The 18,501-nt window shown below is 41.5% G+C and overlaps 1 protein-coding gene across 5 annotated transcripts in view; it reads right to left on the reverse strand.

Moving 5' to 3' along the window:
• Positions 1–586: 586 nt before the first annotated feature.
• BEGAIN (brain enriched guanylate kinase associated) overlaps positions 587–18,501 on the reverse strand; it is a 159,667-nt gene continuing 141,752 nt past the window's right edge. For all 5 annotated transcript variants that reach the window (XM_058027115.1, XM_058027114.1, XM_058027113.1 and 2 more), the window contains 3 exons: positions 10,021–10,128; positions 5,897–5,980; positions 587–2,689 (listed from right to left, as the gene is read on the reverse strand). In XM_058027115.1, the coding sequence (XP_057883098.1) occupies positions 1,316–2,689; positions 5,897–5,980; positions 10,021–10,128 (1,566 nt within the window). In that variant the 3' untranslated portion in view covers positions 587–1,315. The remainder of the gene's footprint in view (positions 2,690–5,896; positions 5,981–10,020; positions 10,129–18,501) is intronic.

The raw sequence follows: 18,501 nt of genomic DNA on the forward strand, positions 1-18,501 counted from the left end.
CTCGTTTTGCTCTCTCCCTTTTCCTCCTGTCCCAGTTGTATACTCGATAACGGTGAAATGGTGAGAAACAGAAAAATTGCTGGAGGAAATGCCAGAAGTACAGGTAAAAATACAGCTTCTTGGACTCAGGGGTAAAGGCTACAGATTTTCCAGACTTTCCTTAGGCTTCAGAAAAATTACTCTTAGAAACACCAAGCTGCATAAGAAGAAAGGCATAAAGGTCCTAAAGGCATAAAAGATTGTGTCAAGTATGTAATAGAGGAGGAGCTTACTTCACTGGTTTTTGAGTAATTTTCTGCTCTCATTCAGTGTGCAGAACCCTGTCTAGTGAACTCAAGACTGTGGATAAACATTTTTGTTTTCCTTGCTTACTTTCAACAGGCTGATGAGAAGTCATCCTCCCACACCCAGAGGCCATGGGCTGTGAACCAGTTAAACTCTGGAGTTTACAGAAAAAAAGGGACTCCTTTAGAAAGCAATCCAGCTCAGGAGCTTTAGCCATTAACTTTTGCTGGACTGGTGCCCCTCAGAGCAATTCCATGTTCTACTGAATGAAGGGATAAACAACCCCAAAATATATCCACTGGTGTCTTTTATTAAGTTATGCAAAATACAGTATTAATTATGACACTGCATGCATTTTAGACAATATAAATGCAAGCCTACAGAAAATGTGACAAAGAAACCCTCAATTACTTTTGAGGTAGTATACAAGGAAAAATAGGAAAGCAGAAACACAGTGGATTAAAAGAACAAAATATTAGTATCACTTTGTGCATACATTAGTCACTCATAAATACATTTGTATGAAATAACTTAAGATACAATTCCATTCTTGTTAAAAAATATACTTCTTGAAATTCACCATTCTTGGTTTTTTTTATTTCACATGACATTTTACGGTATTTTATCAGGTGGGTTTATTTTTTTTGTCACTGTCATCATGATTTTACCCTTTTCCTCCAAGAATTTAGGCACAGATGGCCTCATGCACAAAAATAAATAAGAAACCTGCTTGAAGGGAAAAGAATTCTGCTCAAATAGCTTAGGATAGTCTAATAAATACATTTTTGTTTATAAAAATATTTCAGGTTTATAAAAGAGGGGAGGGGACAGTCTCCCATGTGGAAAGGATGTCAAGTGAAAAGTGCTGTATAACGTTTTTGAAGAGATTCTGTTTTAAACATATAGTACCGTTATGAATATATATTTCATAATAATCCTGTTTCTCAGAACCTCATTCTAGGCTCACTAGGAGCATCAAACGCTCTCTCCTTCCCTTTGTCTGCTGTCTTATTGCCATGTGGGGAGGTGCCTAGTTGAGAAGGGTTCCGTATAGCTGTGCTTTTGTAAGGCTGTCCTTCCGACTCAGCCCAGTGCTCCCCGTGCGCTGGAACTGCGGCTGCTTGCTGTGGGCCCCCGGATGGCTTCCCTGGTCCATGGAAGACTGGTGCACTTCTGGGGCCTCCACTGAGCTCTGGTTGAGGGACTCTGCTGAGCTGTTGGGGCTCACGTCCACGTATTCTCTTTTCAACACCGGGCTGTTTTCGATGTTTTTGCTACTGCATAACTGGACAGTGATCCTTTCGTTTTTTTGGTCTCTTGGTTCTTTTGTTTTGTAAGTGGGCAATTTGTCCTGCTTACAGCTTGTGCTGATGTCAATGTTCAGGCCACTGTCTGTTCTCAGGAAGCAAGAGTCCACGAGTCTGCTTTGGCAGATGTCATCTCCCTCCGAGCAGCTGTCTGCCTTGTAGCTAGCATAGATGGGGCTCGTTCGACTGTCCCCCTTCTTGATGGGGCTGCTGTAGTACTGCTCCGAGAAACTGCAGGGCGACAGCCTGCCAGCGTTCCTGTAGGAGTACGCTCCAATGTCCTCCACGCTCAGCTGCCTCCACCGCCCCGGCAAGTCTTCTTCTGAAAGGTGGGTGCTCCTGCACTCGTTCCTCATTTTCTGGTTTGCCAGAGCCTGCTGTGGTGTTATGGCTGAGAAATGAAAAGGTTCGTTTGCATACGGGGGCAGAGTCCTGGTGAAAGTGGGCGAGTTCTCGTTGTCCTCAGCCAGCTCCATGTGCTGTGCGGGTTTGGCCTTGGCGAACCTGGGGCTCCCCTGGTGCTCGTAGCCCGCGGGCGACTTCCTCTCAAAGAGCTCCTCGCGGTTGCTCATGTAGATGGCCTGCTGCGAGGCCGTCAGCGTGTTGGCTTGGGCGTTCTCCTTCTCCTCAGACGTGACGCTGAAGCTGGAGTAGGAGCTGGAGGTCGGCAGAGAGGTGATGTACTCGGGGAAGGCTTCGTGGGAGAAGCTGGAGTGGAAGCCATCCTCTTCCACGGTGCTGTCCGTGGAGTTCTGGGAGCGCAGGAACCCCACGTCCTTCACCTGCGTGTCCACGCTCGGCCGCCTCTCCCTCCTCCTCTCCTCGGGGCAGTAAAGCGCCGTGTCACTGCAGTAGATGTCAGACTTGTACTGGGCTCTTTGTCCCGCTTTTCCAGCAGAGTCCTGAAAATTGAGATCCCTGGTGGATGGGCTTGACAGGTGTGAGGACAAGCTGTGTGGGTCTGGCTTCTCCAGCACTTTGGCAATGACGCAGGTGGGAATGGTATCGGCGTAAGAAGTGTGGCACAAGGGGACAGAAAGGCTGCAGCCGTGTTTCTCCAGGTGGATGCTGACTCTTTCCTGAAAGTCAGTCGGCAACTGCAACATAAAGAGATGGCCAGGAGAGAGGAGAAAAGGGCACATGTCAATAGAGGTGTCAGATGAGTGCTGTTTATGACATTACACAGCTCACCATACTTGGTTCTCTGTGATGGCCACAATCTTTGTGCATTTCTTGAAACAAATGTAATCAAATGATTTTTGTTTGTTTACTTAACATTTGTACATCTTCATCTGCTTTTGCTTACGGATAACACTGCGAAACTGAAATGTTTCCTTCCCAATTAATTCAGCTTGGATAGGAATGATCACAGAATTGCTCAGGTCAGTAGAGGCCTCTACACTCCTCAAGTCCAGCCATTAACCCAGCCCTTCCAGGTCTATTTTACTGATGTAAATAAAGTATGTAGTAAACAACAATCTTAAAAAGGCAGGAAGGGAATTACAGCCTACAGCAACACTTTCCAGACTGTGTGCTTGGGTGTGATTTGCAGTTGGAGTGTGGGTGTGCAGAGGTCTCTGTGGGAGTGAGGAAGGAGGAAGAGATCATATCTATTCTGTTCTCCTTTTGTCTTTCCTCATGCTCATCTTGTCTATAACCCCATGCCAAATTGGCTCCTGCCCTCCAGCATCACCTTTGATAAACAATGCTGTTTGAAGATGCAGAGGAGCTGACTGACACTTATAGGAGAAGTGCTGGCTGCTGTGACAGGATTATTCCTGTGCTGGGAAGAAGCAGATCAAGCTGCCTTCCTTGCCCCCTCAGCTGGACACTGCTTGTCAGATCAACCATCCACATAAGCCTCAACACACTGGCAGAAAACAGCTCTAAGACCTGAATTCTCATTGAGATTCCTGTGACAGAATTAATCAATAAGTCTGTTGTGTATCAGAAATCATATAGGTTTTTTTTTCAGAAAGTCAGGACCAGGGCTGTGGATGATGGTTTCACCTGCCATTCTGTCATGTGGACCAGAAGAGAGAGAGACATGACATTCCTTGGTGGAGCCTACTCAGGTATCACCAAGCACGCTTTCTTGTCAAATTTTATCTGCCTTGCTCACTTGATATCTCTAACAATGTTCAGAAAGCAATATGAGAGAGGTTGCCTCTCCCTATTTATTGCTGGAAATCACAATTCTTGGATTCATGTTTGGAGTAAGTTTTGAGTTTGTGACTTTGTTTGCTCCTTTGATATTCCTGTTGATTTATGCCACTTGGGAATTAATCCCTTCAGTGCTGTGATTTACTCAGAACTTTGCTTTTATAACTAAAAATCAAGTTCCTCTTTACAAACTAATCAATGGTTAACCTTATGACCTTAGCAATCTCACCTCCTCCTTAAATTTGTTGCTCTAGAGGAGAGAACACCACAAATACCTGCAGTTGTTCCCCTCCCCTCTATTTTTTGAAAAAGGAAATTTAAGGTACCTGCTCCTTGCCATGGTCTTGCATTCTGTAAAATACAGAGATCCTCTTTTAATTTCATTGGGAAGTTTTTAAAGCTATTTTAATCCCCACACCTCACTCTGTTCAAAATATGGCATGTAGTGAAACGACATTCCTGTTATTTGTAGTAGGACGAGTGTTTTGTGTTTTTTCAACCAACAGACCTTCCAGGATATTTTAGATTAATCATTATGTTGCTAATTAACTCATATGTCCTCCATTGGAAATAAATGATATTGCCAGTCTGCTGGCAGGCAGCAACATTAGTCATAGTAAGTACAGATGCAACAAAGATTGAATAAACAGGTTGTAAAATAGGCCTGGTGTAAAAAGTCATAGAAATGAGGAAAAAGAAATACAGTTAATTTAATGTGAATTTGCTGTATGGGGCAGCTCTTATTTTAGTATCCTGCAGCACCACTATTTGATCTATTTTATACATGTTATTAAGATTATGAAATGTGTTTAAAAGAATGTTATTTTATGGGCACTGCACTGGAAACTGGAATTACTAAAATGATACTGCTATCACATTACTATATTTTTCTACAGTTAAGGTTTCTGGAAAATATACAATAGTTTATAAGGCAATATTTGAATTTTTAAAGAATTTATTGGCTGTGACAGCACATTCACACATGCTAAATTAATAAATGCTTGGACTAATGAGTGGAGACTGCCTATTAAACTGAGTATATGACAGTCTGGGAAACTGAGGGGAGATCTCACATTTGTGATAGTTCTCTGCAAATAAACAATTAAATGCTTTTAAGGTCCTAATTAGAACAGGTAGGGTGCTTTCAAGTGTGAGTAATGTAATGATAATTCCTTGATACAATTTGCTAAGGGAAGTCAGTTAACAGTAAAAAATAACAGGACCAAGATAATGGTTACTTTGGAAGTTCTGCTCTTTGTCTGGAAGACAAAAGAATCTTGGTTCATTTTTATTTGCCAGGGTTGTTCAGTGCTCTGAAGCCATCTACTGACTTAGAGATGGTTTGTACATTCCAAATTTAATTTTGCAGTATTCCATTGCAGAATTGCACAAGAGAGGCCATTTGGGGGGATGCTGACCTGATGGGACTGAAGAAGGAAAGGCTATTCCCTGTAACCTTCACTGAAGCAATCTGTGTGAGGAAGGTGCTATTGCTTTGTGCAGGGCCTGGATCCCTGAAGAACTGTCTTCTTTACTAAGATAATATTTGCCTCCCCTTTATGGAGCCTATTCCTCAAGCCTCGTTTCCTTGGAAGCAACGATTATTAATTAAAGTTTACTCCTTGGAAATCAATCACTCGGTGCTCTGGCTTCTTTAGAAAAAGATATTTGTTCTGGCAGCCCATTTAAAAATTGGGGTTTGGAAACTAGCTGGACTGGAAAATAGCTTTAGGAGGAAAATTGATTATATCAGGATCTCTGACGCCTGTGGCCTGTCATTTCCCTGCTCTCACCACACTGCTGCTGAACAGAGTTTTGCATTCTGGAGTTCACAGCACTCCAGTGTTTTACAAAACCTTTGCTTCACAGGCAATCAGTGCAGGCCCATCTGGGTAGGAGAGGCTTGGGGAAAGAGATTTCCTTCAAGTTCCATCATGGGTGGAACAAAATCTCATTGGTGCTGTGATTTTGTCAGCACCTCCCTCGACTGCACAAACACCAGCACAAGCCCTCCTGTGGTTAAAGGAGGGTGTGTGGAGGAATAAAAGCCTTAAGGCCAAACCAATTCTGGAATTGATGCATGCAAAATAACCTGTTTTCCATACAATATTTATGTCACAGAACAAGTTTGGTCACATTACCTCTGAAAGTTTATGCGCCCTGTCATAGTTCTTGCTGCACTGGAGAAGCTGAGCAGCTAAATTGCAGTCCTTCCTGTAGAGCTCCTGGAAAAAACAGAAAATAACCTCTTCTTTAAAGCTTGCAAAGTGCTTGTGGCTTTCAGCCTTTCTCCCATGCCAGATCAATCTTTTCAAAATTCACTTTGGGGACATTTGGAGCATACCTTGATTTCTAAACACAAGAAGATGCTTTGCTGTTTCTAGCACAACCTAGAGATATTTCCTCCTTTGCTCTGTGAGGGCTGATAAAATTACTAAGAATAAACTTTTGAGACCTGTTACAACAGAACAGTAATCTGCATTTCAGAAGATGGATATTTCCCATTAAGAACTGAATTCTATACTGTTAACATGCATGGTACTGTGAAGGCTAAAAACCCATGATCTTTTAAGCAAAAAAGAAAATTTTTATTGGGTATTATCCAATTGAGCACTAAAATACTACTTTAGAAAGTGCTAAAATAATCTTATGAGACTGTGGGAGAAATTAATTACAAAAATATACATTGTGTTGATTTTTTTAAAAGGGAGACTCTTTCTCCTTTTGATATTTCTGGATGATTCCTGGCTCCTTTAATATCTTGCAGAATGCAGCTATAGAAATATATTAAATCTCAGTGCAAATATTTGATGCTGCAGAATAGAATATTTTCACTGGGCAAGAAATCACCGTGAGAATTCCACACAAGGAAGGAGAGAATTTAAGCAAGCTTCTTATGCTATCTTGGTACTGAACGGCTCCCACAGTCTATTTAATGGGAAAATTCAGCACACAGATTTGCCCTTCACTTAAATTTGATTTAGCACACATCACTGTGTAACTGCATCCTTCAACCAGTATCTCTGGCTCCCTGAAGGTAGGAGCTGTATTTTGTTTTTCCTTTTCTTTATCTAGTTGCATTAAAACCAAGGTTGGCTTCAGAAACTGACTTTATAGGTGGGCAGAGATGAGATATGCAAAGCATGAAAGTGCTATGGGCACTGGGCTGTGTTAATCTGTAAAAATTAGTATGTGTTTGTAGACAAAAAGTATGGAATACTGATATAATTTGGATTTTCTCTGATGTTGATGTCATAATTTTGTTGCACGCCAGTTTTTATGGCTACATTAATTCTCTTAAAAACTCATAAAGAAATTTTCTGTGAAAAAGAAAGTTCCTCTGTTTTAAAGAACAATTTTATGGTATTCTGTAATAAGAGAAGCAACAAGATGTTCTTGTGAGTCTTTCAGTGATGGGGATAGTTGTCCTGTGAACATTAGTTCATATTTTTTCACATTCAAGCACCTTTAGACACTTTTGTTTTGTGATTATTTTTCTCTATCTTTGTGAGATTTTATAAATGCCCTTTCTTCTTCAAATGTACTGTATTCATTTATGTGGATCTTAAATTTTGTATTAGGACACACTATTTTCATTCCTGAAAAAGATCCCAAGAATTCAATTTAGAAGTAAAATCTGTTCCATGTGCATGTGACTTGGATATGTTGCATATACATTAAACCCAATATACATTGCTGCACAATGTACAGCACAGACAGGTACCCCGAGTCCCATATGGCATTCCCAGGCACACAGAAATGGTATCTCTCCAGAACCTAATCCTTTCTTCAAAAGCTCTGTGCCTCTCTTTCTGCTCTGTGGTTGTCATGGAGAGCACGAAAAGCATTGCTGACACTTTATTTTTAGCAGCTTTAAAAATTACTACAGAAAAAACTACATGTGAGCTACATGTGCCACGTGTACTTTGTTCTCCACCTGCTGGGCCAAGCCATGTGCCTGGGGTGACCTTCTCTCCTTCAGTGTTTGCCTGAATGGAAACCAGCCACGTCTGTGGCAACTGGAACAATGACTGGCAAATAATGCCAGAAGTGTTTCCCACAGTTTAAAATATGTTTTCGTATCAAAAGCATAATTTTATATTTCTGTCAGAAGAGAGAGAGAAAATATAATTGAAGAAAGAAACATTGCTGAGACAAAAACATTCTCCTCATGTGGGATTCTTCAGTTTATCACTTCTGCACTTATTAGGTATAATATTAGTGGTTGTTTTGTAATCCTTTATTTTAAAATTTGAAATATAACCTTTACTCTTATTAGTGATACTAGACATAATCATAGATTATCCTGAGGTGGAAGGGACCCACAAGGATCACCAAGTCCAACTCCTGGCTCTGCACATCCCCAAGAGTCACCCCTGTGCCTGAGAGCTTTGTACAAACATTTCTTGAGGTCTGTGAGGCTTGGGGCTGTGAGCACAGCCCTGGGGAGCTGCTCCAGAGCCCAGCCACCCTCTGGGGGAAGAACCTTTTCCTGACATCCAACCTCAATCTCCCCTGACTTAATTTCATGTCATTTTCTCAAGACCTGCAAGGGCAGAACTTTGTCCATGGACCAACCCCAAGTCTGAAGAAGTGGTTCTGTTATTTGAGGCCTCTGGACCATATTCTAGTGCTCAGATTAAAACTATGAGTACTGAAAACACCTCAAATTGGGGTTCAAGCCTGACTCCATGAAGTAGTGTAAATGGATGCATACTTAAAGGGAGATTTCTGCAACTTTCTTCCACCTCTATTTTGTCACAGACATCTTTTCATGAAAAATCCTTTCCTTGGGATTTTTCTTCCTGAGAAGCTGAGAAGCCCCAGGAACAAAATGTAAACAATGGTTATCTGCTGCTGTGGAATGCAACAGGTGGATCTGTGATTGGTCTCATGTGGATGTTTGTTTAATGGCCAATTAATGGCCAATTAATGGCCAATCACAGCCCAGCTGGCTCGGGCTCTCTGTCTGAGCCACAAACCTTTGTTATTCTTTCTGATTCTATTCTTAGCTAGCTTATCTGATGAAACCTTTTCTTCTATTCTTTTAGCACAGTTTTAATGTAATATAGATCATAAAATAATAAACCAAGCCTTCTGAAAGAGGGAGTCAACATTCTCGTCTCTTCCCTCATCCGAAAACCCCTGTGAACACCGTCACACTATTTTAAATCAAAAATAACTCCACTGATTCCAAGTGAATTAATTTGGAGTTGTCCCTGTGCTTCCAAAACCTGGATGTAGCCCATTACTTTTACCACACTCCATTACTTATAGCTGTTAGAGTTATAAAGTAACTCTTTCAACTCAGCTTCTGTGAAAGTTAGGGGTCAGATTTGGAACTTTTTACTTCAGTTAGAAAGCTGTTAATTGCACAGGCAGAGTTCACATCAACAGGCATTTTAATGAGACTAAATGCTCCCAGCTATGATTAAGAGTTCATGTGAAATATGGGAAGATTGAATGTAAGATGCTGGAAAATAAGTGCTAACAGAAACATGTCTTCTGCAGATGAATTTTTTATTAAATGTGGAAGGAATGGCACAATAATGAACTAAATGCCTGCAATATTCCTCTCTTTGCTGTCTTTGTAGGTTTGTCTCAGGAAGGATTTAATGAGCTTGTTGCCAGCTGTGCTACTCATGCCATTTTTCAGTAGTGTTTAATGAGATGTAGGGTGACAATTTTCAGAGATGTTCCCTGCTTTGTCCCACACAGAGACAGGCACATTTTACACATGAGCAGCTGCTGGGAGAGCCTGGCTCCTGCTCCCTGGTCTGAGTGACCAGGCTGGGTCAGTCCTGCCTGCTGCCAGCAAAGCTGGATTGTGCTGGGCCTTCTGGGGACAAAAGACCAAAAGATCAAAGAATGGCAGGAAATTTTGGGCTCTACTCTGTGCCTGAAATCCTTCTGATGAGTCCACACTCCCTACACGTGTCACTGCAACAGCTCTGACCATGTGCTTGCACCAGTTTGCTGCACTGATGGCAAAATCAATGTGGGAATATTGCCATCTCTTAGAATATTTTTTCATCAGTTTCAGGCTAGATGTAAGGAAAAAAATATCAATGAAAAGTCTTACCACAACCTCATAGCATAAGAGCTGGATTTACAAAATGATGGGAACAAACAAACAAACATGAATTTTAACTGTTGAGGTGACTGGTTACATTTTATACAAACATAAAATACTATAATTTCATGGGAAGTGCAAGACCCAATTTGTTTCTGAATATAGTCTCAAAATGAATAATTAAATACTTACATTGTCTTCTGACAACTTATCTATCGTCACCTTGGCTTCTATTAAGTGATTATTGAGTGCAATTATTTCATGGCTCAAAGCCCGTTTTTCCTCTTCATAATGTTGACCCTGCATAGAAAATGGAGTAGTCAGTGTTTTTCTACTGTCAGAATATTTCAGATAAAGGTCCACTGGTTGATGTCATTCTCAAATCCAGAGAAAAGCACAACAGACCAAAATTTATTTTTTCTTTCTTCCTGCCCCCACCCCCCCTTATTTATTTTCTCCATTATTTTGCTTAGGAGATGAGGTGAAGTTCTTTACAACTAAGGAGGTCAGACTGAGCTCATTTAGGAACCTTCACAGAACCTTCCAGTTAGCCTGTGCAAAAGCATTCTATTGAGCATCAATCATTAATACATCCCTTCTTAGTCACAGGACACGGTCTCCAACATGGAAGGGACTGGAGCTGCTCTTTTACTACAAGAATGTTTCTCTTATGCTATTATTTCCCATCCTCATAAGGAAGGAAGAAAAATATTTAAACAGAAAAGCAGTTGTGTTTGAGCCAAGCTCATTTTAGCTGTTGACTGTTCTGGCTGATTTAAAAGCCCTGATCAGGGTTGTTCATTCCTCAAGGTGAATGTTTACCTGATTGCAGGGTTAGCACTCATTAGCAGAACACAGTCCACTGTGGCATAACAGGAAAATAGTCTGATTCAAATTTCTTTCTGCCCACTAATTTAATCTTGTTACTAGTAGGATGTAACTCTTTATTATAAATGCAAAGAGATCAATGGAAAGAATGAAATGCCAGTGGTCCTTCCCACCTTTTGTTTCATTTTGATACACAGTGCTTCTCGTACTGCTTCTTGTATTAAAAATCATTGTGTACAGTCGTTTATACCCTGCCTCCAGCCTTACATTGTTGTTAAAAAGTATGGCAGCTTCTGAATGCCCTGAGATCAAGGCATCCTCTGTGCACTCAGAGCTGCAAAACGAAGGTTTGAAAAACATCTTGGGGGTGTTTTAGAAAGATACATTTTCATAAGAGCAGAAAGTAGGGTAAACCCTAATACATGTCTGTTTTGTTTAGTGAACTCAATCCAGTGACAAATTCACAATCTCAGTGGCGCTGAGCAATAGGACAAGAGGCAACAGGTGGAAACTGGGACATGGGAAGTTCACCTGAATATGAGGAAGGAGTTCTGTACTGTGAGGGTGGCTGAGCAATGGAGCAGGGTGCCCATAGAAGCTGAGGAGATATTAAAAATCACCCTGGACACCATTCTATGTGAAGTGCCCCAGAGTACTCTATTTGAGCACGGAGATTGGACCAGATCTCCAAGTGGATCTAGTGGATCCATTTCACTAGAAGAGAAATGGTCCCTTCCAACCTCAACCATTCTGTGATTCTGTGGATGTCACTTCCCATTTTTAGTTGTGAAGGACTGAAATTTCCCAAATGCCATATTGCCAGGGTCACACAAAAATCTTCTATCAACACACACTTGACATTGTCAGCTAATTGACAGCAATGGGAATTGGGTGTTTTGAAGTCCGAATGAATACCAAGGTTAATTATCCAGCTGCAAAGCACCAGCCTGTATTAAAGGAGGGTGATTAAATTGGAAGTGGCAGCTCTCATCCTAAGTCGCTATTTAAAGAAAAACACCTTCTCAAATGGTCTAAGCAAATCCACAGCTTGCTTTAAAGCGTGCAGAGGTGATTGAGGTGTCTTTGTGAAGGTGTGGGCTGGCCTGTTTCAGTGTCAGTTCTCTGTGGACTGTCTGTTCCCAGCTGATGCCAGCCCTCTGTCCAGGCTTGACACCTCTCCCCTCCTTGTTCCCATTGATCAGCACTCCTGCCGGGGGACTCCTCATGGAAGGCCAAAATGCAGCTTTGAGAGCTTGCAAGGCTCCAACCTCAGTGCTTTTAACCAGACACAGGGCCATGTTTTTAATTAGGCAGAGCAACGTGGTTTTATATGAGACCCTTAACTCTCGTTGATTTTATAGTGAACTAAACAACCAGGCACTTTGTAAACCTCCTGGCCATCTGTGCACCTCTAAAAATCTGTCTCCTTTGAGACTCTGACTGAAGATTACATTTTCAGAGGTATTTAGCTGTGTAATGAGGTAGACAAGTGACTACCTAAGTACCCACAAAAAATATGTCCCCTCAATTTTCGAAGTAATTTCATGCTTTTGAAGGATCCAGGTCCACTGAGTACAGACGTAATCTTCCAAATAACCACTTGTAAGGAAGATTTTATCAGTCCTTGTATGACAAGTTGTCATACCAGGACAGCTGATTTGTAGAACTCTGTTGCTCTAAATCACTCCGATCTCAGTAACTGCTGCTCTTGCCTAGCCAAATTGAACTTTACTCATTCTATTTTGCAGTTCAGGAGAGAGTATCTGATCAAGGATTTATAGTTTTCAGGAGAGAAACTAATAAGGCAGCAGATTCAGGCGTTGGAAGCACTACTTTCCACTGCATTTGAGTAATGCTGAATCCGTCTGAATTATGATTTCATTTTATTTTATTTCACTTATGATAACATTTGGATGACGTTTCCCAGACTTTTTATCTGCTCAAGTGTGACTTTTAAAGGTATTCTATATTTATTGAAGTGTAAAACTTGCCTCAGTTCAGATTTATGCTGTACAGGTCAGCAGGTGGACACCAAAGTAATAAACACCTCAGCAGTGCTGTGGAGAAGAGGGAATAAGAAGGAAAGGCCAGTCCCAATCTTCTCCATCATTATCAGTTCACATCTTTCTCTTGAAATCAGTGCCATTGACAAGAGCAAAGAGTCTGTTTCAATGTGGCAAAATGAGGCAGCCTAAAGGTGGGCAGGACACAAATCCTTTGGCATATCAGCCACACGCTGTGTGTCCATCTTGGGAAGTTCAGGGCTTCAGCCAGGCATTATTGAGGCTCAGTGGTGGCAACAAGAGGAAAAAGGCTTAATCCTGACACCATCTATGGGAGAGCAGTGCAGCTGGAAGAGACAGGATGGTGGTGTTGGATCACTGCATTAGAAGGATTGCTGGTCACTGGGGGCTGCATCTTTGAGCTCTCCACTTGCAGTCAAGCAATCATTTTCAGCATCAGATGTCAGAGAGGCATGAAAGGAGGATGGGAATCATAATATCAATGCTATGATCATGAGTTACAAATATAAATGCTTATTTTACTTGTAACCACTTTTGGCAGATCCCTCTATTTCTGGTAGCTCATAGAAGCTTGGTCCTCCTACTCTGCCATAAGGCTTGTGACCCCTCCTCCCTGCTTTTGGCACTGCTTTCTGCTCTGCAGGTGCTGACACCCAATCTCTCCAAACTCAGTAGTGAATTAAATCAGTGCTGTTATTGATGTGCCAATAGCTTGCAGCTGGGCTGAGGTTTCCTGAAGTCCACTCCAAAATGCCAGAGCTACAGGCTGCAGTGGGCTGAGTGGCTGCTGGATCCTTGCTCAGAAATCTTTGTTGAGTCAGCTCTGAGCATCTTCTGCCCCCCTCATCCCCTGACACAGAGCCAGCACACGAGAACACAGCTCTCTAGTGTCTGACTAACACAAGAGAGCTACAGTCATGTGCCCACATCTGAGTCACATCACATTTGTTCTGCTGGGTGAACCCAGCAGTCACAGCACTGAGGCTGAGGGCACCTTGCTCCTATCCTGGATTTAGCATGACCCTCAGTGCATCCTTATCAGATCTGAGGAAGGGATTGAATAACTGTTCTTCACAAAGGAACCAAGTTATATAATAAAATATATAATAATCTCTGTCTGGAACCCTAGGGCCTTTTTTATAATTTGCATCTATCACAGTGAAAACATCCCTCATATATTTATAGATCCATAAAAATATAAGTGGATGCTTTCAGAAGTGTTTGGTGCTATCTAGTCCCTACAACTAAAATCTAAGTGGGGTGAAAAGAATTTTGCGAGGTTGATTCAGCATGAAATAATTAATAGAATCATTTGTTAATTTTAAAAGTAACAAAAGCTGGATGAAAAGATTTGATTATCTTGCATATTAGTGGATCCATAAAGGTTACTACTCTAGTTCTTCAGCAGAAATGGGCAGGCTAAAAGTTCTCTCTGGTAATCTTTCAGCCTCCCTTCATTGTTTCCAGCAGATGGAGGGTGTCCTACCCTGAGCAGTGTCAGCCCATTAGTCAAGGCTTGGCTGCTTGCTCTGGTCTCTGCTGTCCTGAGGGAGCTCTGGTGTGTAAAGTCCTTTGGAAAGCAGACTCAGATTTGCAAATGGGAAGTGCTGGTCTGTGGAAATGTCAGACCTTTCAAACATGGCAAAGTAAATCTTGATGCTCCTGTAAGGAATGTTTCCGTGGATGCAATTTCAATGCTACACTGACAATAATGTAATGGTAGTGCTGACCAGCAAGGTATTAGTGGGCAGCATATTCCTTTGGGAATACTTCTTAATAAGTAATGCCCAAATGATAGACAGAAAGAGAGGGAGAGACTTTTTCTGTTACAAATACCACCAGAGTGATACTGGTGTTCCATCTTGAATGCCTTGACAGAGGTTTACTACAGTGGTTTTGCATGAGGAATACAGGCAGAATTTTGTTCCCTTTATTCTCTACTACTCGACTTGTCCAGGAAGAAAGTAACACTCCAATAGGAGAATTTCCCCATCTTTGTGTGCCAGTGTAACACTGCTAACTCAGTGCTTTTCTCCTAGACCAGCAGTAACAGTGTTTTCACTGCTCATGCTTTGAGGTATCTGCTAAGAAAGGCAGGGGGTTGACTGTGGATTGTAGTCAGCAAACAAGGGCTGACTTTACAACTGGGGATGAGTTTTCAAAACAAACTCTGTGTGTTTTATGGTGATATTTTATAATCTCATTGAAATCATCCTATGAAGGACAAAACTGAGCAGCTGAGGATGACAAACTGGGAGGAGTGGCCGGTACAGCAGTGGGTGGTGCTGCTCTGCCCAGGGACCTCACAGGCTGCAGAAATGGCCTGACAGGACTAAATGAATTTCAACAAGGAGAGGTGCAAAATCCTGCACCTGGGGAGAACAACCCCTTGCACCAACGCATGCTTGGGGCCACGCAGCATATCCTGCAGCTTTTCAGAAAAGGATTGGGAGGTCCTGGTGGGAACCTAGTTGAGCACCAGCCTCCAGTGTGTTTCCTTGCTGCAAAGAGGGCCAGAGGTAACCCTGGGCTGCATTAGGCAGTGCTGCCAGCAAGCTGAGAAAGATGATTCCTCCCTTCAGCACTGCTGTGGCCACACCCAGAGCACTGTGTCCAGTTCAGGTTTCTCAGTACAAGTGGATAAGGATTTACTGGAGAGAGTCTTAGCAATGGCCAGGAAGACAAGGGATTGGAGCATCTCTGTTCTTAGGAAAGACTGAGAGAGCTGGGACTGTTTAGCCTGGAGAAAACACAGCTTGAGTGGGATCTCATCAAACGTGGATAAATATCCAAAGGGAGGGTGCAAAGAGGACAGAGCCAGGCTCTATTCAGAGGTGCCCAGTGATAGGACAAGAAGCAATGGGCAAAATACCAGAGGCACAACACACGAAACTTCAGCAGTGCTATCTGAACATGGAAAACTCTTAAACTGTTGAGGGTGACTGAGCACGGAAAAATGTTGCCCAGAGATATTGTAGTTTCCACTCCTGGAGATATTAAAAAACTGTCTGGACATGGTCCTTGATGACCTGCTGTGGGTGTAGGAACAGACAGTTTGAAGCAGATGATGCCCAGATATCCCGTCAGACCTCAACCCGTGAGTTCTGTAATGTATGGCTATCACATCTCACTGGACTGCTGGGATCACTGGGGTGGTTACGATATGATAGTTTAAATTTCTGTTATTAGCAAATGCTGATACTTGCTTATAAGTAAATGCTCTTATTGTTATGGAGAGATGATTTAATAAACACTTAATACATCTCTAGGTCCTAATAAAATTGAGAACAAGTATGCATGGAAGTTTACTTATGTTTTTCCCTGGCATTCAATCAAGGCTTCAAACAGACCCCAGATTTGACTTGGTATGTGTGAATGCCTGTCTTCTGGAGTCAGTGATGCAACATCTAGTTATTACTGATAATTACAGCAATCATGGAGGACGTGAGTGTGTTATCTACCATGAAGAAAGGGCCCCCAGATGCCCTGTGCATTCCCAGCGATCGTTCAATGACAACACTTCAGTGATGAGTGAGGATGAATTTGTTTTATAGCATCTGTCAGTACATATCTTGTATTCTGCTGAGAAATTAATAAAAAACAACCATTCTTTGTGGAGTGGAAGATTGGGAGTTTATGCAATGGTCTTTCCCACCAGATGTGGAAAATCTTCACTGTTGCAGAGGGTACTAATGTGAGTTATTTCAAGGTTAGGTGAAATAAACTCTTCCTCCCATGCAGGTGTGTCATGGTCTCAGCTGAGCAAGGCAGTGCTCAAGCCAAGGGACCTCTTATCTTGTAAGCAGAGTCTTAAATAGAAACATGTGTGGTGATGGGCTTGGCTAGGCCAGGGTTATAGCCAACAAGGTAAAGAAAACGAGAATGAGAAATGTGGTGGAAATAAAACCCTTTTTCTTCCTGTAACTCTGAAAGTTAACAGCTGCTCAATTTGCAGCACTTCCCTGCAGACCATATGCATAACTTGTTTTATCAATTGGCTCATAAAAAAGAAAAAGATGGTTTAGATTTGCAGGAATTACTGGATGTTCTCTGCAGTAATTCCTGATTTTAAGCATGTTAGTTTCTGCTCTGTAGATCTTCATGTTTTTATGGCAGATGATGTGCAGGCAGATGTGCCTGTTTATGGATGCTCTGTGTGAGTTTATCTGCCAGGGAAGAGCAGTGGATATCCCCTATCACACTCACTTGCACCCATGGGCAGGAACTGTAATAAAAAGAGTGAACTGACAAGATCAGAAGAGCAAATAATAATGAAAGACTTTTCAATGAGTAATGAGATTGTATCAACTGATACCAGTTCTCTACATGATCCTTGGGGTGCAGGATTTGGTGCTGATAATTGCAGCATGAAAGCAACATTTAATACACATTAAATTTTTAGTTTTACTTCTCTGCATAACAATCTTATTTTGGTTTAGCAGTAAAATGAGTGTCCAAAGGAGCTGTTCACTTACAGATTCACTGAACCCACAAATCTATTTAAGAATGTGCATCTTTACAAGCAATGGAGGAAAAGAGCCAAATGTTTTGCAGATTTATGAGGTAATTCTTTATCAAGTTACAAACAAAACTGCAGGGATGTGTAAGGATGTAGAGGCTGTGGCAGCATCCTGATTGCACTTCATCATCTACCACTGTCTCATCTTTGCTTCCCACTGCAGTAATCCCCAGGACACCCATCCTTGTCTCAATACCTCTTCAAAATGCTAATAGAGCCTGGCTTTCAGGAATTCTGCTACATTATGGTAAGGAGCAATGACTAATTCATTATATTTATCCTAAAGAATATCAGATATTTATTTAAAGTGAATTTCTGTTGCCAAGCTGCCAAGATTGCAGACAAGGCTGCATTCTTCAGAGACAAATGTATGGCACCATGGATTTGAAAATACTCATTTTTATGGGCAGGTCAGAGAAAATATGTTGTTGATGTGTCTTTTGCCTTAGGCTTTACCTACTGCAAAAATCTATGTCATGTTGGAGCTCTTCCACATAAAGAAGAGAGTGGCAAGAACATTATTCCAATGTGACAGGCCTTTCTCGTGATGAACACATGGGATAAAAGGAAGTGACAGATATATGACTCTTGGGTTGGCTCAGGAGGAGACTGGATTGTCTGTCCTTGCCCACAGCTGAATTTAAAAAAAAAATATTTTTTAGTTCCTTCTAGGAGCTCAGAAAAATAATTTAAAATAATTACTGGAGACTTCAGCAGTGGTAAGCAGCAAAACATTTTGCAAAAAGAAAAAGAAAATGTGTGAATGGGTAGAAAAGGAGAAGTTCCTCTGCTGCAGGCCACACAAGATGGGCTCTTCAGCCTTGTAGCTTAAAGCTGTCACTCTGAGAACTGGTTGCCTGACACTCAACCTTTCCAGCCACAAGGGCTCCTCTGTGGAAATGGAGAAGTTACTGGAGACTTCTTAAATGAACTACTTAGATGGTGTAGAAAGAGGAAGTGGCATTAATTTCTAGGAGTAAATAAGTAAAATGATCTAGGAGGACAAATGTAATGTTCTGAATTTTGGAATATTCATTCATATTAATTGCAGATTATTTTAATATGCAAGTGAATTCTAATTAGAGTTGACTACCTAAACAAGGACAATTTCCCAACCAAATAAAAATAGTAAGGGCTAGATTATTTACAGTACTTTACTCTTTAATAATTTATTCTGCTCTAGGAATTTTGAAATTCACATTTCCTGTCACCTTTTGACACTTTCTTTCAATAATGAGCTGTTTAGAAGAAAACTTCAAGCCCCTTCCATTCCCCCTGTGACTAAAGGTTTATCTAAATGCT

This window comes from Melospiza georgiana, chromosome 6 (genome assembly GCF_028018845.1).
Source record: "Melospiza georgiana isolate bMelGeo1 chromosome 6, bMelGeo1.pri, whole genome shotgun sequence".
Lineage (NCBI taxonomy): Eukaryota > Metazoa > Chordata > Aves > Passeriformes > Passerellidae > Melospiza > Melospiza georgiana.